Source organism: Coenobita brevimanus, chromosome 103 (genome assembly GCF_032717465.1).
Source record: "Coenobita brevimanus isolate Jiangsu-jjx chromosome 103, ASM3271746v2, whole genome shotgun sequence".
NCBI classification, from domain to species: Eukaryota; Metazoa; Arthropoda; class Malacostraca; order Decapoda; family Coenobitidae; genus Coenobita; species Coenobita brevimanus.
In genome coordinates, this window is record NC_137056.1 from 5,623,806 (window position 1) to 5,647,693 (window position 23,888).

At 39.2% G+C, this 23,888-nt stretch overlaps 1 protein-coding gene across 1 annotated transcript; it reads right to left on the reverse strand.

The window, feature by feature from the left end:
• Positions 1-6,137: 6,137 nt before the first annotated feature.
• SerRS-m (Seryl-tRNA synthetase, mitochondrial) lies at positions 6,138-21,211 on the reverse strand. The gene is made up of 7 exons (XM_080284824.1): positions 21,196-21,211; positions 18,654-19,042; positions 17,132-17,301; positions 16,346-16,460; positions 12,850-13,031; positions 9,767-9,899; positions 6,138-6,314 (listed from the first exon to the last, which is right to left on the reverse strand). Exons 2-7 carry the CDS (start codon positions 19,014-19,016, stop codon positions 6,138-6,140), a joined length of 1,140 nt encoding a protein of 379 aa, XP_080140950.1. The 5' UTR covers positions 19,017-19,042; positions 21,196-21,211.
• Positions 21,212-23,888: the final 2,677 nt, after the last annotated feature.

Sequence of the window (23,888 nt, forward strand, 5' to 3'; positions counted from 1 at the left end):
GCCATGAAAAGAGGATGGAGAGTGAGAGGTTGACTAGAAGAGTGTAGGCGAGTTAGATGGAGGGGGGGAAGGGGGAAACTGAGGATGAGGTGGAGGGATTGGGTGGAGAGATATATGAGAAAAGAAGTTGTTAGTAGGAGGGAGGTTAGCCTAATGACAGAGGACAGGGTGATATGGAGTCAGTGTGTTTGTGATTGTCACTTATACTCGACTCTGCTAGCCGTTTTCACTCGCAAAACTGGCTCGCATGTTAGCCACTTTTGGTCAAGTGTCACGCCACCTAAAGATTAATACACCTGTCTGTGTATAGACAGGTGGGTGCTGCAGATGTTAACCCATTAGTGCCCAAGGTTCCTGTATGTGGGATTTGCTGGAGGGTACTTAATGTACCACTCTCTGACTATCAGCTTATACTGTAGTCATGAAGCTCATTGGTCTGTACCCTGAGGTTCCACTCCTCATGAACTTTGAAAATGCTTAATTCTCTGCTTATCAAAGGACCAGAGGCAACCGATGGATAAACGAAACTTACAGATTTGTTGGCACTTAACCTATCAGGACTCAAGGTTCTTCTGTGTGGGATATTGTAGGAAGGGTATGTAGTGTACCAACCTCCGGTTATCGGCTTATACAGTAAAGTAGTTGCAAAAAACTCGTAGGTTCATACCCTTGGGTTTCCCCCTTTATTAACTTTTAAAAGTGCCTAATTCCATCATTTTTAATGGACTGCAGTCACTAATGGGTTAGCTAATGGTATGGTGACCTATGGAAGTGTAATGCAGCAGCATGAGGAATACCGTATATAGCACTGTCCAGAGCCATAATTTCTGCATACCCTTTACTCCTACTCCTAGCTGGAGGGATGTCATTGCCAGGGCTTAATACAGAATGAAGATCCATTGTCAAGTATTAAGGAGTTAGTTTGAAACTATAAAAGACTACACCAGGACCAGAATGTGATGTCACAATTACTCATGCAGTCTAGAAAAATTTCAAATCACCAAAAACAGGGCTTCATTCAATATGAAATTATGGCTAAGACTTCCTTTAGCCAGGATAGGATTAAAGAGTGAGCAGAAACTGTGGCTCACAACTGTACAGTTGTGCTGCTTATTGAGTTGCTGGAAAACAAATAATCTTGGTACAGATGGGTTTTAGAGTAGTTTATGGGCCAAGCACACAAACAGGACTTGTAACTTAACACTCTCTAGCTCCTGTGACTCACTCCCAGCTGAATACAAATGTTTGGTGTTAAAGATAAAAGTAAAGGTGAGACAGAATTCACAAGTCATTTAACCACTTGTGCTCATCTCCGTAACCTTGACCTTTGAACCTGTGGCAGGTAATTCACTGACATACCTGGGATACAAGCCACTCCATCATCCAGGTTATCACATTTACCTCCCGTTGGTGCCATCCTAAATACTTGTTTTACCTAACAACCCTTATACCGATTAGAGTGGTACGAACAGCCCACACTAGGACTTGGACAGTGGCTCTAATGGGCCAATATCATCGTAAATTGAATAATTGAGTTGTTCTAATCACAAAAGTGTTAATAGCGACAGTAGTAACACTGTTTGGCTTCAGTAATTCACACTCATGTGAATAAAATTTATTTGATGGTGCTGGTTGAAATAGAATACTAGTCATCTTGATCATGACAAGGTTAATATAAATTGAATGACATTAGCAAAATATGATTACTTTTGTATTTTCAGCAACAAAGCTTTATAACCAAAAAAGTATGTAGCATAAGAAATAACAAAATAATCATGTGCATCCTAGCATAATAAAACAGTAGCCACTGTTTTGATCAAATGTTTGAGTACAGTGTCATACTAAGTCAGTGCTAGACAAATTAGTAGTGTATGGAGAACCTTTGAATACAAGGAATTAATGGAGTGAGTTGTATTAAGGAAGCACAATGAAAAAATATTCTGATGTGCTACAGAAAGCTGTGTTGTAAGTCCTTCCCCCCCCCCTTTCTTTTTTAATTACCACTTAGTACAGTGACGTCTTGTCTGTCTTATTCTTGCTACAGTGTCTCCAGACGATTTTGTTTGTCTCAGGATAGAGTTTTGACCTGAAAATGTTAGATATAACCTTCTTTAATCCATCCACTACTAGAGGTCTTCCCAAACATGCATATAATCATTTGATGGCATCCTGAATCAATTACTGTCTGTCATGCTGATGTGCCAGTTTCACCCAATATGCAGTACTAGCTGTATGGAAAAAGTTGTGATAATTTGGAACACATCCCTGACTGAAATGAAGACTGCCCATGCACTGAATTCATATAAAAAGTCTGCATGAAGACATCATAAACAAAAGTTTTTGATAGCGAAGAGAGATCATTATAAGTATTGCAAGAGAAAGAATGGTATATTAGTCATGAGAGAAATGTGAGAAAAGTAAGGGTATAAAAAATTGTAAAGTTGTCATCAGAGTAGAAAGATGAATGACAATAAATTAGTTTTTTTGTTGTTGTGGCCCATGTCTAGTGGATGCGGACCCATTGGATTGTAGCTGAAGTTACCCTTTTCCAGCAGTCCATCAGCCCTCTTTCAGTGGATAGGGAGGGAGTTGGATGTTTGTATAACTGGACAAGTAAAATGTAATGGTAAAATTATATAAATTTTTCATCTGCAACAACTCTTCCCTATTAATGTTCTCAGGAAAAATGAGGTGTTGGATTCTGGTAATGAAAACGAAAAGTTTTTTCCACACCTTTATTCATATTCATTTCCCCCTTACCGGTTGTGAAAAAAATGCATTGTATTTACACTGTTATACAAATGTTAAACAACAGTTATGAGAGAACCAGAAGTGCTTATCAGAGTTATTCCTAAATAATTTTTGCTGCAATACATCCTTGTTATTATTCATGTTCCGTTTTGCCATCAAGTCCACAGTAAATTTTTAAAAAATTGCCTGTTAAAGTTCCACTGCTGCTTCCATACCATAGCTGATATGCCAGTGCTCCTCACATTTTACAGTACCAGTTGTATGAAAACGGTTGTGATAATTTAAAACACATTACCGACACTTAATGACAACTGTTTAATAACTGTACTTGCAAAAGTCGGTCACTCTACAACTGTCACTGAATAGGCTTTTTGCCAGTTGTGTGCATAAATTGTGGTCATGTAACCCCTTCAGGCTGATGACATATTTATTTTATTACTGCTGCTTTCAGATGCAGTTATCCGACTTACAAGAGACTTTGAACTTAGGAGTTACCAGTATCTATAGCTTTCATTAACACTCTTACTGCAAAAGATCTCCCTTAAGCTGAATAAAAACATCTGGCAATGAGCTGGTAAAAAAAAAGAAAAAAAAAAAAAAATCACAAGATTAAAGTGGTTATAATACATCCCTGACTTATAATAAGGACTGCTGTAACTAAAGTGTTTTTGTTTTCCTGAAGATGCTTCACACCCATGCAACAGGTGGGTTAATATTACTCCAGAAAAGATGATGTTATGGTTCTTGGTTATTTAATTTCAATATATTTGGCCTCTAGTCTCACTATCAATCTCGGTATTCAAGTTAGGGACATGACTAAGCTGTGTCATGTTAGGGTAAATGAACTGTTAGTAAGTTTTCAGTTCATGTCTCTGCATATTATATTCCTTACTAATAAGGCCTCAATAGTTTACAGAATAGTTGTTTATTAAAAATCCATTGCTTCCTACACAGCTGATATGCTAATTTCCACCAGTTTACAAAAGCAGTTGTATGAAAAAGTTTGGTATTTTGAAACACATCAACTTACAACAACAGTTTACTGTAATGACAATTGCCAATCATTCTACAATCTTCCCTGAATAGGTCTTTTCATTGATCCAACTCATCCGACACAAAGGTGCTTGGGTGATCTTAGTGGTGCCCTCTGGAAGGTATGGGTGTAGGGCAGGAGGCAGGGATATGGTGCCATCATAATTCTGGAAAGTTTCACACAGGGCAATCACCATCCGTGGCACTGCACATGCAGTTCCATTCACTGTGTGGGCCAGTCTGGGGAAAAAAGTGCCTAGTTAGGTTAGATCAGGCTACAGGAGGGATACAATGTGGTCACAATTTAGTCTGTCTATAGACAGACACCTTAATCATGGAGGTGGGAGGCCATGAACAAATTGCCTGTATGATGCACTTTCCTCCACCATCAGGTAGAGGACAGGGTGACATGGAGGTGATTTGTTCATGGCCATCCCCTCTGTGGACTATGATGTTCAAAAATGCTTCTCTGTACATAATTTACATAATTACCATAATATTTCACAACCCCCCCTACCATGATACTATCTTATTTAACTTATGCCTGCTACTTCCAGATTATTTTCTTCAGCTTGAGGAAAATATTTTGTACATAAGAGGCTAGTGCTATAGAATGACACCTTCACAAGGTTACACTAATATAACCTAAAAATGTCTCAATGCCCTCCCGTTTTCATGAAAGAAGACTGATCCACAGCAGAAGGGCAATTTTAGCTTGCAGTCCACCAGGTTCCTATCCAGATGAGCCTGGGGACACTGTAACAACAACTACAACTGAAGGGGATTATGAGGGCTTTAACTAACACTGCTGGTTTGAAAAATCTCTTTTAAGCTGAATAAAATTGTTTGAGGTATCACTTACAAAATAAAACAAGAAGCAGTGCCATGGTACAGCAAACCCATCCCCAGCAGTCATATTAGTGCTGATGTATAAACACAACAGGATATCTAGTAAAAGATATCACATACCAAATTTGGCGTAAATCAGTTGAAACTGACGATTTTATGCCCATATGAAATTTTAGGCCCGACCCACCTGACACCGACACCCCTACCACTAACTGGGGGGGGGGGACCCCCCTGATGTAATGAGGCATGTTATAGGATGCAGATTTGAAACATGCACCTTTAGGTTTTGGTTTCATATCGATATGATGAATTTGAAACGAGATATGGTGAATCCCCCCCCCCCATTCTTGGGGCCTACAGCCTGGGCCCTGGCCCAATTTGTCCCAATTTTTAAGCAGGTGATCAGAAGGTCCTAGCCCATCATCCCTGTATTTTTAGTCAAAATTGCACCGATAGTTTTTGCATAAAGTTGTTAACAGACAGGCAGACAGACAGATACACAGACAGAAAACAAACACACAAACCGAGTGAAAACAATACCTGTCCCTAAGCCCTTTCAGGGCAGGGACAGGTAAAGATGTCCTCTGGTTTAACATTGCCCTTACATTTTTTTTTTTTTTTCCACTACTGATTAACTGAAACATTTGATCCAGACATCTCCTGCCACCTGAAAACTTCACTCTTCATCACTCTTACCTACAACACTAAAAAGACATATTCGATGATAGCTTAAACACTCAATTTAGTGGTACCTGTATAATTCCACACATCCAAGAACTCAAAGAAAATTTTCCATTAAAGGTTCAATACCTTCTCCCTACTGCATTTCATGATTTTTGCATGCACATCATCAAATTCTTTATGGCCTTCTACAATTTTGTCCTTGATATCTCTAGCACTTCATTGCTCCTTTGGGAAAAAGGAAGTTCAGTCCTGACAAATATTGCCTAGTTCTTAAAATTCCCAATCATCAGTTTTTCTAAATGAAGGGTACCTGTACTATAGTACTGTCACTGTACCTTACCTGTCTTTTGCTTGTGGGCATTCTTCCATATCAGTTTCTAATATTTTTCCACATTCATTTCGGAACATTCCCATCACTTTCCAAAGTAGCTGCCACTTTTCAGGATAGTTCATATGGTATTAATTTTTTTTCATCCAAATACTGTATTAACTAAAGCTCATCATATTTTTGCCAGCACGACTAATACTTTATACAAACTAAACACATAATGGCTATATGTTAATGCATTTAGCATCTGGCAACAAATATGTAGCATAAATGGGGTGCAAGGCAGATCATGGAATTTTGTTTACCATTTACTGGTCTTTTTTTCCACCTCATGCTACCAAAATTTGAAAACTGTATATCCGTTCAAAGATCATGGACATGGTATACTGTACAGCAGTATAATGATGATACAGGTAATCATTTTAAATAATGGCAATGTGTTCCATGTATAGCATTTTGATGATAATGTAAGTACAGTATTGTTGAAACCTACTTACTTCTCAGAACCATCCTGACCACTGTATGTGATACCAAGCCGACATGCTTGGTAATCTGTGCAGTTAGAGGCTGATGATATCTCTCCATACATCCCTCGGCCTGGCATCCATGCTTCCATGTCTGTTTTTGTATATGCTGGAGCTCCCAAGTCATGTAGGGGCATATCTAAAATCTGTGCAGAGAGAAAAACATTTAATGTAGGGGCATATCTAAAATCTGTGCAGAGAGAAAAACATTTACTGTAATTAGTTTGCCAGTGAAAGACAAAATTAAAGAACATACATGACTTGAATTAACCCCTACACTGCGGGCTTGTTTACCAATGACTTGCGTGTGCCGCGGGGTTATTTGGGCTCCGACAGACTCTCAAAAAATATTTGCCAAAAATCAGTTATTAGTCCTAGAATAATAAAATTACATATGCTTATGGCACATACCTTCAACTTTCTCCTGGAATGATTGTTGAGCCTTCGTCAGTTACCGTAGGACTTGTGGAGACCTCTGAAGTAGGGTAACGAAGTCTCCACTTTACACTTCCCGACAACCCGTAATATGATTACCACAGCCAGATACAAACACTATAAACACTATTCTACAATTTTCAAGTAGTTTGGGATCCATACTAAAAAAAAAAAAAACACTGTGAAAGCAATGGAAATTACGAGCGCGTCTGATCGTCGCACTGGCACTAGTTCGCTCTTAGTAGTCTGTCATTTATTATTCATAAAACCCCTCACACTTTATATTTCTATTACTATATAACACTTATATATATCTACAGTCTTTATTCATAAGTTTCCTTCAGTAGTATTAGTTTATTGTCACTGTAGGGATTCAATTTCTTTCAGTAAAATACGTAGCATTCACTTTCTCGTCCTGTATACTGGCATTGAGAGTGAATGTCACTTTCATCTTCACTCTCATAACTCATAGCATTCAGACATGCTAGAGTGAAACTTTCACTTTCATTACTCCTAGGGTATATACTCGTATTCTTATAATACTACTCATTTACATTTCTATTTACGTTCTCTATTTTATTTACGTTATTTACATTTCTATTTTATTTACACTGTGTTGTGCACTGTCACTTGAAATAACTTATAAAACTATTTTCCATTGTTCACGTATATTTACATTCATTACTTTCACTTGCTGTTTACACATTATTTACACCTTATTTACAATTCCACTTGCACTGTTTTACTCAATAGAAAGATCGTAGTCACTCTTTTATCAATTGTCAGCCCTTTACCTCTTTCCACACGAGGTTTAGTAGGGGATAAAGGTCACAGGGCCATTTGCATGGGGGTGAAAAAAGGCCTTGAAGTCAGCAAGAAGAAACATACGTACTCTCGCTTCGGAAGTTGAGAGTAACCTGATAACGGAGGGCCAGCTGGAGGCCTGCTAAGGGGTTATTCAGAGTTACCAATATTACTTCTTGAAATAGCTAAGTCTAGCACTGATATGATTGGCAGGAAATCTAGACAATACATTATAAATTTGGTAGTTCCAGGTGAATGTAAATATCACTTAGGCTTCTCCCTTCCCTCCTTACATGTATATTTATTTCGAAAATAGATTAGAGGCCTACTTGGGAGATATATATTCAGAGCTACCAATGTTAGATCTTGAAACATCTTTGTTTAGCACTGATATGATTGGCAGGAAATCTAGACAATACATTATAAATTAGGTAGTTCCAGGTGAACGTAAATATCACTTAGGCTTCTCCCTTCCCTCCTTACATGTATATTTATTACGAAAATAGATTATAGGGCATATTTCAAGGGGAAAAAAACAGCGAAAATTAGCGAACGAGTGCACGTGAGGTGTTGTCAGGTGATAATTAGCCAATTCCAGGTGTTTGGCACTCTCACTTACCTTATTTCTTTCTTGTATATATTATTTGGTATAAGAATAGGACATAGGGCTTATTTCAATGGATGAAATCAGTGAAAAATTCCAGGGAAGATTTACTTAACGTAGCACGGCCGGGCAGGCGAGAGGATAGGGTAATGGAGGGGGGGTAGGGAGGGGAGTCAAGAATGGGGAGAAATGGCTAAATTGTCAACAATGGATGGGAGTACAGATGAGATTAGGAGTGCTGACTAGTGTTGGACATTGGCAGTACTGATAGATGATACAAGCCCCCACTTGGAAGCCCGGGTGAATTCAAAATAACACAGAATCACAAAAGCGACGCCCCGCGGTATGATCCCTTGCTCCCAAGCGTCACGAAAGTGACGCCCCGCGGTTAAGGGGTTAAACAGTGGTGATGGTACTGTGGGTTAACATAAAATGTACTGTGCATTGTAAGTGTCAGATTCGATAAGATCATCTCATAAATATTGTGTAGCAAAGTAACCCTAAACATTTCTAAGTAAAGTATACTGTAAAAGCTTTGTTGTTGTCACTTTGGCCTCAGGTTTATCCAGGTATAAACCCAATGGAGAGCAGGTATTCAGGCACTTCAACTGGATGCTTTCAAAGATCTTATATTGGTTATGTTGAAGGCCTGTCTATTCGTGTGTGTTGTGACACTGAAGTGCAGGAGGTGAGTAAGCTCTGTTATGGTAGAGGCAATGCAGACTGTTGTCCATTTTCTTTGATGTTGGTAATACAGCAGAGATGGGTGATGGTTACATTGTAATTTGGCTGAGTGAAATCTTGTCTCTCAAGGAAGGGCAGATTCTCTGAGTATTGCTGGCAGAAGGAACTGAATGGCTGTGGTGGCTGTGTTCATGTAATATGGTGCTGGATGGAGGGGAAGAAGGAAGATGTTCAAGGTTGTCATCTAATGCAGAGAAGTTGTTCATTTTCTGTTTCTTTGTGGCAGGTGACTGTGCAAGATATAACTACACGGATAAATAAATTGTGTGGTGAGGCAGTGATTCCCATGTTCCTGTGGTCTTTGATTGAAACCAATTTATTTCTTGACGAAGGTGATCTGAATTTTTGGTTTTTGTAAACCCTTTTATGGTATTACTGTATTCTTATTTTTTGGGGGGGTGGGGAGGGCAGCTAATGTGTGGACCAGGCATAGGTCTATGTAATTTATTGCTACCTGAAGGAAATGTCAGCAGACTGTATGCAGTTACTTCTTTTATTGTCTAAGATGGTGCCTGTGAGTGATTTCAGGACACTTAAGACTGGAAAAAGCCTTTGCACATTTTTCTTGCACATTTTTCTTTATTGGTGGGAAATAGGAAAGAAAGGTAATGATGCACAATATCCTTTGCTAATAAAAACATACTGAAAAGTTTAAAGCTAAAGCTGTGAGCCACAGGGGATTACACAGGAAGAGGAAAGATGTTGGCTTCCGTACATACTCAGGAATATGCACCCGGTGCAGTCCCAAATGGCTGCAGCTGCAACCCCCCCCCCTCTAGCTATTATGTCACAGACAGAGCCTATTACAGAAGACATTAATGAGGGAGGCAACCCCCCCCACCCCATCAAGGCATACCTGGTAAGCCCGGGGTCTACCAGAGGCTAAGAAAAACCTCTACTAGTGTGGAGATTCAGATCCTCGTCCTCTGAATTAGTGGACTGTGACTTTAGCCACAGCATTACTGTGAATGTACATATTTCTGCATTTTTAAACTAATGGCAGTAACCTACCTGAAAATGAATTCCTAAGTTAGAGAAGAGGTGTCTCTGTATGTGCGTCATTTCTGTGTACAGGTTATGGCTTTCTTCTCCCGTTTCTGCTGCAGTCACACCAAACATTTCCACTTTGGTAAACATGTGCACTCTGGCAGTGGGAAAAAAGGGAACAGCATTAGTAAAGATTAAAAGATAGTGTTAGATGTGGATCTGAATTTAATCAGTCACTCTACTAATATGATTTATTCATATTATTCTTGCTACCTTCAGTTTTTTTTCCATACAGACCAATGTTCTGAATATCATGGGTTATATGTAGTCTTCACTAACACCTTCACTGATAGGGGCCTTCTAAATAAAATCATCGGATGGTAGCTTAACAGAATGAAAAATATGTCAGAATACAGTATTTATAAACAGGTGGGTCCCGAACTTATGAGCTAATTGGGCGCAAGGATTTTGCTCGTTAGCTGAATTCTTGTAAAATGAAATGAACTTATGGGAAAAATAGGGTTAGGGAGTAAGGCCTCTGAGCAACCTTCCCCCAAACCACCAAAACTGAAATCTGATCATTTTAAGCTGGAACTAGAATGGCACTCAGTACAGTGCATACTTCCGCCATCAACATCCATGCAATAAATGTATTCAGTGAAAATTTTACGAAAATTGAAAAATGCCCTATCTTGCAATGTTAAAGAAAGTGAAAAAAAATTCCTAGATCTGCACCTTTATCAGGATCTGCACCAAAATTTAATGAGAGCAGTGGAAATGAGTTTTTTAAGAGGAGCCTGTGGAGTCACATGGAGAGACAGGCTGACAAATGAGGATATAAAGGAGCATTGTGGTGTGGATGTGGATGTGATAGGAAGCGTTAGGAGGAACACACTGAGGTGGTTTGGCCATGTGGAGAGGATGGAGGGTGAGAGACTGACGAGGAGAGCATATGTGAGTGAGGTGGAGGGGGGTAGAAGGAGGGAGAGGCCAAGGATGAGATGGAGGGATGGGGTGGAGAGGTATATGAGAGAGAGGGGTGTGAGTTGGGAGCAGGACAGTGAAATGGCAGGGGACAGGTCGACATGGAGGCGATTTGTTTGTGGCCACCCCATACGGGATTGAGGCGTCTGGCAATAGATAGATAGACTATTCTGGGCCAAGGCCCATTCTTCTACAAAGTTTCGTGGAAATCCGTCTGGTAGTTTTTGTGTAATCTTGCTCACAAACCAACCAACCAACAAACAAACAAATGGACAGGGGTGAAAACATAACCTCCTTGGCAGAGGTAACAAGGGGTTGACACAAGAGGGTAATGCACCTGAAATATCAAAACAGCATTAATATAAGCAGAATAACATAAATTATAGGTAAAATAGGGATGGGGTGAACAACCAGCCAAGCAACCTCCACTGACCACCAACACCTGTGACAGACAATTTTAAGCAGGAATAAAGGGTCAATACTCATGAAATACATGACAGCTGTCGCGTGACCCTCATATCGATTCTTATAAGTTGGGATTTGGGGGGATTTTACCTGCTCGTTAAACTGGCGGTGGTGCAAATTTCAAGACTTTGTATTTGCGAATTCTCGTTAAGCGGTTGCTCATTAACTGGGACTTGCCTGTACATAGTACAGATCTGTACTGCTGGTGGTGAAGAATATGCAATGCATAAGGTGACCAGAGTCCCGCTTTTAGGCAGGACAGTCCTGCTTTTTTTTTAATGTCTGTCCCACTTTTTAAATTCTGACTAAAATGTCCTGCTTTTTGAGCAAATTATCTTTATGCCTTCCTTTTAAAAAATTACTATTACATTAAATATAACATGGCCTTCTTTTATGAAATTAGGATGAATTAGTAAAATTATGCATCATCCACACCAAATGAAATACCAAATTGTTAATATAAAATCTGTAATACTCACTAATTGGTAACTTTGGTTGGCCCATTCACCATACCGTACAGTATGTTCGGAGTTCATTTGAGATGTTCGTGTTTGATTAGCAGCCTCAGGGTGAGGTGCAACTCAGCAGTGGCTGCTGTCACTGGCATAAGTCATGGCATATATATATGTATCCCACTGGAGCCCAGTGTCCACAGTTTTGGACAGAACTGGGAACTTCCAAATCTTAATAAAGTAGGGAACCCCAGGGGTAGGGACCTATGAGCTTCGTGACTATGAGCCGACAGGCGGAGGGCGGCAGCTTAGTACCCTCCCAGCACAGTGCCTCACCCAGCCGTTCTGGGATCCAATGGGATATATATATATATATATATATATACTGTACATACATGTGACAGTGTCTCACTTTTAGCTCTAATAAATCTGGTCACCTGAGCAATACAGTATAATATTGAGCCTATACCTACAAGAGATTTCCCTTTGCTGCATAAAACTATCTAACACAATTTAGACTAAAGCTGCAAAGTGCAGTATGTTCACTTTCTAGATTAATGTTAACTCATTATAAATGCTGACCCCTTCATCTCAAGGAAATTTTTTTCCCTGCAACTTCCATACAATTTTATTCATTGCAGGAGAGACCAGTCATAATGTAGGGCTTAATGAAGCCAACATCTGACCCATCCAGACTCCAGTTCAAAAGTCAGTCTGAATAAAGTCATTGGGAGGCAGCAAAAAAAAAAAAGAAAAAAGAAAAAAAATATATATATATATATGGTGCTGAAGGGTTTAATTAAAAAGTACTCATTGTTAGTTTGTTTACATCTGACTGAACTGGGTCTCTCCTGCAGTTTCAGTACTAAGTCATGAATGCACAAAATTAGAAAAGTCCTACAGTAGTTTGGAAGTGGGAATACGAGTGTCGTTGATTACTAGTCAGATCAGTCCTCCTATGTTACTGCATCTGGCCACCAACTAAGCTGAAATAAGTGATCTTTGCCAGGTTAAAGCAAGTGCCCTACAGTAAGCCATGAACTAGGCTTTCAGTGCTGCATAACAGAATGCAATTTATAATTACGGTTTGTTACTTGGCAATGTCATTAACTTCTTCAGTACAGTAATGTTCTTTTAATTTCATCTGAGTGAGCAGTATACCCAGTAGTAGTGACTGAACCCACCAGACCACAAGACATACATTACCTATAAATGCCTCGTTCCTCGTATGTTCCTGATACTTCTGATCGATAACACCTGGACACAGCAGCAAGTTTTAATGGCAGGTCTGAAAGTTTCAGCTGTCTGTTCCTCAAGTATCCACCCAGCGCCATCTCTGCTGTACCCGACAGACACACACCTTCAGGGGGGTCAATGATTCTGTACACCTAAGGAAAAAACAAAAGATGAAAATACAAAGATTGAAACTAGTGACAAAAAATAAACAACAGAGAGAACTGGCAGATAGTACATCATCATCACAGTTCAGACCTGTTTTCTCACCTGAAGATGGCATGAAAGTAGGATCAAGAAAATAAGGAAAGAAAAAAGTACAAAAGTGTAAGAACTATTGACAGCATGCCAAGAGGAATAGGTAAGATACTCACCTACACATTAATCAAACCTCCAAAATCTTGGATACAGATATACAAGCATGGTAATTCCTCAATCAAGATTGAAGTTGTATTCTTACAAATGTTCTGAACAGAAACTGTATTAAGTGGAGGTTATTTTCTAATATGAATGATTATTGTTTCAAAGTTTAACAATCCAATGGTTCAAATTGTATAATACATCAACCTTTGGGTAGGGCTGTGGATGTTGGAGCAGCCCTAATGAGAGAGGACAGTGTGTGGAAACTCCCTGTACTGTTGTTTGCAGATAATATTGTGTTCTTAAGTGAATCAAAGGGGAGTTGCAAGGCTTGATGAATGAGTTTGAAAGTGTGTGTAAGAAACAGAATCTAAAGGTGAATGTAAGGAAAAGCAAGGTTATGGTCTTCGAGAGAAATGAAGTCACTGAATGTACAGTGAGGTTGGATGAGGAAGAAATGGAAAATGTGAGAACATTTAAGTACATGGGTAGTGTGATGAGTCAGGATGGAAGTTTCGAGGGTGAAGTGCTTGAAAGGGTACAACAAGGAAGAAAGGTTGCTGGTTCTTGAAAGCAGTAATAAGAAACAGGGAGTTGAGCATGGAAGTGAAAAAGTTACTGCATGACAGTATTGTGATACCAACTCTAACATATGGAAGTGAAGCTTGGACCTTGTTAGAGGGAGACAACTCAAGAGTGAGTGCAGTGGAAATGAGTTATTTGAGAGGATCATGTGGAGTCACATGGAGAGACAAACTGAAAAATGAGGAAGTGAAGGAACATTGTGGTGTGGATGTGCATGAGTTAAGAAGTGTTAGGAGAAACACACTGAGGCAGTTTGGCCATGTGCTGAGGATGGAGAGTGAGAGACTGATGAGGGAAGTGTATGTAAGTGAGATGGAGGGGGAGGCCAAGGATGAGATGGAGGGATGGAGTGGAGAGGTATATGAGAGAGGACAGTGTGAGCTGTGAGCAGGGCAGTGAAATGGCAGGGGACAGGGTGATGTGGAGGCAATTCATTATGTGGCCACCCCTTACAGGATTACAGCATCTGTCAATAGATAGATAGATCACCCTGTATCTCATTATATAAGAAGGCATACCTATGTACTTGAGTATCTGATATAATGTTGCATACCATACGTAATATGTTGCAAAAAGGCATTATCGCCATCATCATAAAAATCCATCGCACAAGTGGAATGGGAAGGACTGATAAAGAAAGAACACCATCAACAGAGTACACAGCAAATGGGCCACAGAATCATTCAGTCATTTGGTAGTGGCATGAATAAATTAGAAATAATGTCACCATACTGAAAAGGTTAAGAGTTTATTTCTAATTCCATCACTCCCAGATGTCTTTCCTACTGTGTGCAGAATCAACTGGCAGGAGCAAAAATAAACTAGAAATTGGTTGGTGGGGGTGCTCACCATCCACTCACTCGATGTACAGTAGTGCTGTTCTCAGGAGAGAGCCCTTTTCTCTGTTCATTCCTTCTTTCCTTCCTTCCTCTTCTGTCTTTCTTTCCTATGTTCTTTCCTCTTCCTTCTGTCTACAGGCGACTTTACACTGAGTGACAATCCAAATAGTTTCTTGTACACCAGGAAACCGTTTACTAAGCTCGGTGGTAACCATATAATCAACTTATCGCACCTGGTGGGTTAATGGGTAATTAGGGTGCTCCAGTTGGACTGAGCGTGTGTAGGTTTATATCCAAGGGATGGACGGGGTTTATTGCTCACGTAATGTCACTCAGGGATGAGTAAGGCTGGTCACCCTCATCTTAAATGTCAGGACCGACTTGCCTAGCCCCGGGCTTCTATGCTCCTCATGGAGCAACACAGGATTAGATGATGTATGTATGTTTGAACATTATCATAGACAAGGGGCTGATTAAAAATACAGAAACCCTACGCACAGATGCATCATAAACATACATTAAATTCTCAGTATGTTGAATTTTTTATGTTCCTTTAAGCTGGTATGTCCAGAGCAAACTGTAGAAAGTTTACATACTTATGAATCTGATTTCTGCGGAAAAAGTTTTGATATTTTAGAATACAGACAGCTATGAACTAAATATCGATACACTTCATTATGACTATGAGAAATAGCGAGATGGTGAGCACTGATTTTTCAAAACCCAATGGTGTGGTCTTCATTGCTCAATAAACTTCTCAGAATACATGTGTTGTGTATGAGTTTAATAACTGTGAATCTAAAAAGGGGATTGCTGATCTTTTTTCCATACTCAGATGTCTTAATCCTGGAAGGGGTGACCAAAAACAAATCACTTCCATATCTTTGGCCACTAGGCTGCAAGAAAAGTTTAAATGGAATGAAAACTAGTTATCTGAGAAGAATTTGCAGATATCTGTAAATTAAACGTACAGAGATGATAATGATCAGATGACTGTGTAATGTACAGTAATGTGTCCTTAAATGATGGGCCTGGGGAGTTAAGATTGCAAATGAAGAGCTGAGAACAAGCTTGGGACTTGACTGTATTAGTGTGGCGATGAGATGGGTTAGACTAAGATGATTTGGATATGTGAAAAGGATGGGTGATGACAACTAGATAAGGAGGGTAAGAGGTGTGAATGCTGGGGAGAGAGTTGCAAGAGGCAGACCAAAAAGGCCATGGGATGAGGTCATAAAGTGTGACTTTAGGGATAAGGGACTGAACAGAGAGGCTGCTAGAGATAGAGCAGCATGAAATGCCACCATCAGGTGGCCAAGGCTAATGCATGCATGCATGCTGGAGATTTTATAAACAAACAAACAAATGAATGTGGACAAACACAAAGATATGAGAATATTAAGGAATGTTGTGTTGTTGATGAGGATGTACTGGAAAATGTTAGAAGTAACTTGAGATGGTATTGCCTTGAGGAGAGAATGAAGACTGAGACACTGACCAGGAGAGTGTATGTGTGTGGTGTGGAAAGAATGAGAGGTCAGGGGAGACTGAAGATGAGATGATGAAATTGGGTGGAGAGATACAGTATATGAGTATGGGTAGTGTAACATGAATTAGTATAACTGTCTGCAATTGTACATGCATGACTTGTAAGGAGGACTGCCTGTAACTCATGACACACTAACCTGGGAGTTTTCACTTGTGGTGGTCATTCCACATTCCTCTATTACCTCACCATACAGAAGGTCAGGCACAGACATGAGAGTAAATCCACATTTGAGAAGGTGAGACACAGTGTATCTGCATGGGTAGAAAACTTATGCTATAATATTACAGGATACATATACAATGGCTGGTGTGTTTTCATATGATGGAACTGAGCAAATCCCACTACCTGAAAACTGGTACCATACTGAGTCATGCTTTTATGAAATTCAATGAACTTTACATAGGAAGTATGAATGAGTCTCTGTGGTTACTAGTCAAACTGACATTCCAGTCTGACTACACTTGGCCATGAAATGAGCTGAAAATGATTAGGGATTTTTGTCAGGTTATAAAACAATGCGATATAGACATGAGGTTAAATCCACACTTTAGGTGAGACATCTGTTTAGCTGTGTGGGAAGAAATCATCATCATCATCATCATCATGATTTTTTTTTTTTTTTTCACATGTATGGACAGAGCAAGGTTCAGAAGATGAGTTAGACACTAGAATGAAAGTATATTTGCACTTAAGAAGGTGATATAAAATTGTATTAATATTCTGTACAAGCAGTCCTTGTTATAAAGATGGAGTGTGTAATAAAATACAGTACTAGGGACGATGCAAACATGAGAAAGTTAATAACAAAAAAGAATTTGAAAAAGAAATAACTTACATGGGTTTATTATATTTGGGGCAATGGGATTGGCTGTTATTACTACAGTACCATAACAAATTTTAGCAGTCAAAGCGTTAACCTCACCTGACCAGGGCGTGCTCCAGGTCGGCCAGTCCTCCAAGGAAGTAGTAACTCCGGGTGCCCGTTAAATTGCCAAGGTTCTCTGTTCTTAGCACGTTCAGATTTTGGGCCAGAACACTGAACTCTTTTGGGGGAAATGGATGTCTTGGCTTTGGGTTCACATATTCCAGGACCTTAGTATGAAAAGAAAAGGAAAGGTTAGTATTCAAAGTATGCTAGATTTTAATTACTGTATAAGCCTTACTAGTACTAGGGAAATGGGTGCCCTGGCTTTGGGTTTAAGTATTTCATGATCTTGGGGGAAAAAAATGGAAAGTTTGGCATTCAGAATAAATGAGATTTTGCTTATATGTATTGTCTGCGTTAGCACAGCAGCCAATAGGAACTGGAAATGTTCTGCCATACTGCAGTCCTAGCTGTATGATCCCCCTTTATGCGATACCCTGCCTTTGCGATGTAAAAAAATTAACACCTTTCCCTGCCTGTCAATGGCCAGTCCATGGTTATCTGATCAGTTTTTATCCAATGGGTTTTTCTGAACTGTGCGTGCTAGGCGGGCACCCGTGCCCAGCAAGATGGCCGACGTTGTCTACATGCGTAGAACTGATCGTGCATCACTGCCATGGCGCAACCATCGCTGTCTCATGGCACAGGCTGCAAAACATCCTTCTCCCAGCGTCAGCAACCGAGTGAAGACCTCCCTTGCGTTTGTCTGTGCTATATCGTGTTACATCACTGGCTACGCGAGTGGTGAGATCCTATCTTGAAATGGCTTCTAGTATTTTTATAGTTTGTTTAAGCCAACAGTACCAGCTAGTCAGATACTTTCCACATTCTCCTTTGTTCCCTTGCCTGAAAATTTCATTTTTAACTTCCCTCCTCCTAAAATGTTTCACAGATAGTTGCAGCTACAGTAATATGAAATGACAATACTAATTTCAGAGTACTGTACAAGTCAGAACAAGACAAAAGTTAAGAACTGAACCATACCTTATTTTACCATAATTTATGAAACTGATGCTACCACAGTTTTACAGTATGAAATAAATAAATAAATAATAATAACAATGATAAATAAATACAGTATAATAATAAATATACAGCATACCCTGAAAAAAAAAAATGGTACAACCACAAAATGACTGCACAAGGTTCATTTTGATGAAATCTTTTCAGAACAGCATCCTCTGCAGATAGTCCTCATTACTGTATGTCAGGGATAAGTTCCAAAATATCACAACTTTTTCCGAATACGCGGGACTGTTGAATGGGGGAAACTGGCAAATCAGCTTTATAGATAGCAATGGAACCTTAATAGACAAGTTTTCTGTAATTTACAAGGACTCAACAGTATTTGGAAAAAAAAAAAAAAGTACTTTAACTTATAACTCTACTTTGGAATGGACTACAGTGATGTAACAGAACAAGGAAGTATGGGCAGGTGTGGAAGGATGTGAATTGTGGCAGAGTGTTATTCAGATTTGGAAATTTGGAATGATTATATTAATATTCTTATCCACCATACCTTGGGATCATCACCATAATCCCAAAGGTGAGGACTGGCCTTGTTTGGTATCTTCAGTGCTTCATTTTCTAGTTCTTGTTGGAGCATTTGGTGTTCCGCTGAGTTTGCATCAACAGTCTTCATTTTCTTGCTGATGTCAAGGACTTTTTGAATGTCTCCTCTGTTCTTCCGGTGCTTAATGAGTTTTTCTATGCTTTGACAGTTTTCAGGGTTGCACAGGTAATCATAATCTAGTCTATATTTTGATTTATACTGGCTGCTGCTGAGGCTTGCAGATGTTGCACATACTGTCCTGCTTAGGTTATGTTTTTCAGAGATTTTCAGGAGATTGGAACAGAACCAACAGGTTAAAACCCTCTTCATATTTCAGCTAATGATTTCTGTAGAGCCTGTGGGAGAAAAGATATTCATCACTAAAAAACAATATATTGTCCACGAAGTATACAGCATCTGTCACTGTAAGTACAAATTTAAAGATACTGGCAAGCCTATATCGTTCTCTTGTATATGAACCTGGATCCAAAGCTTCTGTTAACTAAGCACTTTTATATTTTAAAAAATTGACTCGTCTAACAGTGGTGATGCAAAAAAGAAAAAGTGTAAAGAAAAAGGTATAAATACAAATACAGTAAACTCTCAATAATCTGTCATAGCAATATCCATCCCAACACAATATTCGGCGTTGCTGGCTCAGCTCTATTAAAGCAACATCTGGTGCTGAAACAGGATGTAACTGGCAGTTCTATGCAATATCTGGCGTTGGGGCATGGTAACCAGCTCATAATTGGTAGCTAGCCAAGTGGCACTGTATTACTGAACTGTATCATTATTTTATTGTATTTTATGCTTAGTTTTCATCTTTTACTCATGGGAAAGTTTTTAGGATAGAGGGCCAAGACGGATAGTAACACAGTATCGAGCTTGACACCGAATGTTGAACCAATGGGGGGGCACTGTACAATATCTGGCATTTCACTTTATTCAGCACAGGGCTTGGCTGAATTACAACGAATAATTGAGAGTTTACCGAAAAGAAATAAATAAACTAACTATGGAATACAATATAGGGACACTACCGTGACTGGTGACAGCATTGTAAGACCTTTTTGTCATACAGAGCCCTCCTCAACAGAAGATACAGTACAAACAACATGTGTAAACATTGTCAGAAAATGCAATCAGAAGTTAAGGGTTATTTGTACCCTTTGTTGCCAAATCTTCACCCAAGAATCAGTACAGCAGGCAACCCCCTGCCCCCCAACATACACTGTGATCTTCAAGCCACATCAGCTTGAAGAGAAGAGACTGAAGTAGCATTTTTTGTAAAACGTGCAGTTTCTGAAAATGTGGGATATTAATATTTTCCATTGTGGAAATTTCACCCACCATCAGGGTAGCAGGCAAGAATGGTCAAAAAACACATTTTGGGGGAGGCAGCTTTCAACCATACTTTCAGTGACAGATGTGCTTCTCATGCCATTGCAACTAAAATAGAATAGGTCATATATAGCTACAAAAAAAAAAAAAAAAAAAAAAAAAAAAGTATTTCAGAAATTGTGGTTTGTTGGTTCCTTCTGTTACAGAGGGCCTCATATACTGTAATACCTTACCATTTTATGTTCTACATAAAATATTGACTGATTATCATATAAATGGACAGAAAATTTTGACAAATAATATTGGCTATTGATTAAAGAACCAAAACCCATGAAAAGTGGGAATTACAGAAACCAAGCATAACTGAATTGAAACTAGCTGAAATAAATATATCAGTCATCGCCACCCTTCAAATCCTTTGGTCCTAACATCAAAATTCTTCATCTTTGTCCCTTACAACCAAACCAAGTCTGTCAGAAAGTTCAATGGAGGATGCCTCCAGTCACATGCAACAGAAGAGTGTGATTCTCTGTAGCTGACTTACTTTGAAATGTATACCACTACTTATATATTGTAATGTGAGGTCACATTTCTTAAGAAATATATAAAACCCCTGGCAAAAGCCAAACAAAAATAATAGTCTCAGGTTCAAAGAAATTGAGATCGTTCCAACCCCTTCAGCCTGGTATTCCATTCTTAAGTTGAATAACATTATATGGCATTAACAGACAATAATCAATGACGTTCCTGGGCTGAAAAGTTATTGTGATCATTCTGACCCCTGCAGCTCAGAGATGCCAGTGATAATCTGAATAAATTCATTTAATGTTAAGGTATGCTGGAGAAGAAACATGTCCCCAGGTTGTGGGGATTATGCATGTTTTTATAATGATTCCAGGAAGTTTCCTTTCAGAGCTGTTTGAACCTTGATAAAATCAGACATCGGCATCATGCTCGGATATCTGTAAGTAAAAGAAAGAAAGAAAAAAAAAAAAGTAACCACAGAGAGACAGGTAGTTTGGAAGGCAAATTCAATTTTAATTTGAGTCGGCAATTTTAAGTTAACTGCTGTCATATTCCCACTTCTCTTCGACCAAGTCTTGGAGCCCGTGCGTATGGTCAAGTTCTTATATCGTCGTCTAGAAGAGACAGGAGATAGTTTCACCTTCACGTAATATGTACTTCTCGCCCTCTTCTCAATCTCCCCTTTTGTTTACATTAGCTGAGCTGCGTCCGAATCCAACCGTTCGGATTCCCCCCCCCCCCAAAGAAGAAGTTAAATGCTGTAAATCACATTCGCAAAACAACCGACGTTAGTAAGCAATATAATAGATCTAGAAAATTATGCACATTTAAAAACGTCAGTTATAGTAGCATTATGGAGAAGAATACACTTATCATGAACAATTTCGCTTTCGTTCTTTGTGATTCAAATGTAAGCATTGCTGGGGACACCATTATAAACACGCTTCGGGGTGTTCACCTGAAGTTACTTATTTATAGTGATTTCTTCTGTTGTTTGGGACCATGAAGGAGACCCAGTGCAGTTAGTAGTGAGTATAGATAATCTTTTGGGTAACTTTTTAGCTGATCATCTCTGCATATATTACGCAACAAAGCTAAGACCTAACCTAACCTCAGTCCTAACTTGAAAAAGGGAAAAAAGTATACAATATAGCTTTCTAGGTTAAGTTTGGTTTGTAATAATAATAAAAAAAAAAAAACGCTGATTCTTTGCCACACGGGCGCGGCCTTTCCATAGCAATCCTAACTGGGGCTTATGTCAGGTTAGGCTGGATCCTTAGGTTTCCCATAATTTGAATGATATGCACTGACGAGTCCCGTCGGCGAGATCCTCATTAACGAATCCAATCAGTAAACAGCTTCCACGTGCGAACTGGCTGCGTCCGTAATACACCAAAACAGGTATATTATATTTTTCCTCTTTACTTATTGTAGTTTGAAATAGCCAGGTAACTGTCTGTGTTCCATACTGTAATAAAATTACTTTCCAGCAAGTTCGTGGTAATGTAAGATGACAGTCTCAATCGCCGCACACGTTTTGTAAAAGTTCTGTGTTGTAAGCTATAGTGTACTGCACCTAATTGTTTCAGTATATTTGACAGACCTCTTGATTAAGTCCATTATGTGCAGGTACACAAAAATTTATGAGAATAAAGATATTATGCGTATCAATTGAATACCGTAATTTCATTAAATGTGTATTTCTGTAGAGATATCTGAGGATGATAATATTTCATGGCAATCAGGTTCTTCGAATAGTTAGCATCTTGTGGTTTTCTAAATGCCTGCTACTATTATAAGGATCAAACAAAAACAAGTTGGCGGTAATGATTTGAATGTATATTTAAATGAGTCGAAGGTTTTCTTCTCTTAGTAAAATGAACAGTTTACAAGGCGGTGTACTGTTAATCTAAGGAAAAACGGAGGCGTTGGCTGTTGTGAATTAGATGGAAACCGGTTTGTCAAGTTAATGGGTTATCTTCCACAGACAGTTATTTCATGCAAATTAAGTTGTTTTTATTATATAATGCATGATTTAGGTGTTACTGAAAGACGTTAATGAAAAATGTGTGCTGTTTGTTTTGTTTTTGTGGTTGGATACAGATACTGTCACCAACCCATTTCGTCACCACATTGTAGACCCGTTTCGGAACCTCGATCCTACTCGTGCCGTAACCACGTTCTGCCCGTTTCGTTGCAGAAATCCAGTTTTGTCGCCAATCATCCAGACAGAATTATCTCCCTGGGGAGTGAGGAAAGAGTACTTCCCCAAGTATCCCTGCTTGTCGTAAGATGCGACTAAAAAGGGCGTTTTTGTCCCGCCTTTCTTCCCTTACTGTCCTCTTCTGCCCTGCTGGTCTTCTTGATATTTCAATGTTTCTTTGGCCTTTATTTTCCTTCTCCCACGGTACCATATAGAAATATTATGGCTTGGTGCAACTTCTTCATTATTCCCTCCCCCAGACAAAATTAATTTGTTGGAGACAATAAAATTATTTCAAAAGGTTTTCTTCCTTGCTGAGTACCAATGGGATATCTCTTTTGGTGAAGTCAGAGGGGACACTGCAAACAAGGGGATAGAGGCGGAAGGAGGGATGAAATGGTAATCTAACAGTTTGGATTAGGTTGCGTTTTTAAAGAAACGTACGGGTGGCGAAACGGGTTGATGGGGACCGGGATATGGTGACAGACGGATTGGTGATGAGTATATTTTTACGAATCGTGCTGATGACGAAACAAGTGCACCCGTTTTATGTTAATTTAGGTTAGGTTTGGGTCTTGTTAAATTGATTAGATTTGCTGTTGATGTTATTTTCGTATTTTCTAGTGTTTTCGCTGATTTAAAGTGAGATGTTACCATTTTCCGCGTTTTTGCCTCATAATTCTCCATTACCTTCATGCAGGAGAGGTTTATGAGAGTATTTGATGGGTCGGGGTGGAGGTAGCCTGAAGTCTTTATCCTGTAAAGATGGTTGTTGTAAGGTGGACGACACAGACTTGGTGAAAAGTTAAAGTTTCTTCCAATAACTGCACCGCAACTGTTGTCATCTCACTGTACACTCTGGCCTTATTCCAGGAGGCGTCATAGCACCTATTCTGTGGTGACTTATTTTGAGCATTACTCATTAATATTCTGTTACATGTTACTGTATATCGTGTTAATTGGCATAGTTTATATCAGTGACACAACAGAATAATAAAGCGATACGATACGATACAATTCGTTATTTCCAGCGCCTCGTAATTTACGCAAGACACACACACCATTTAATCCGTTTGTTCCAACATGGCAACGATCCTTAACTCCACAGAACTCAAGTGATGGTCAAGTGT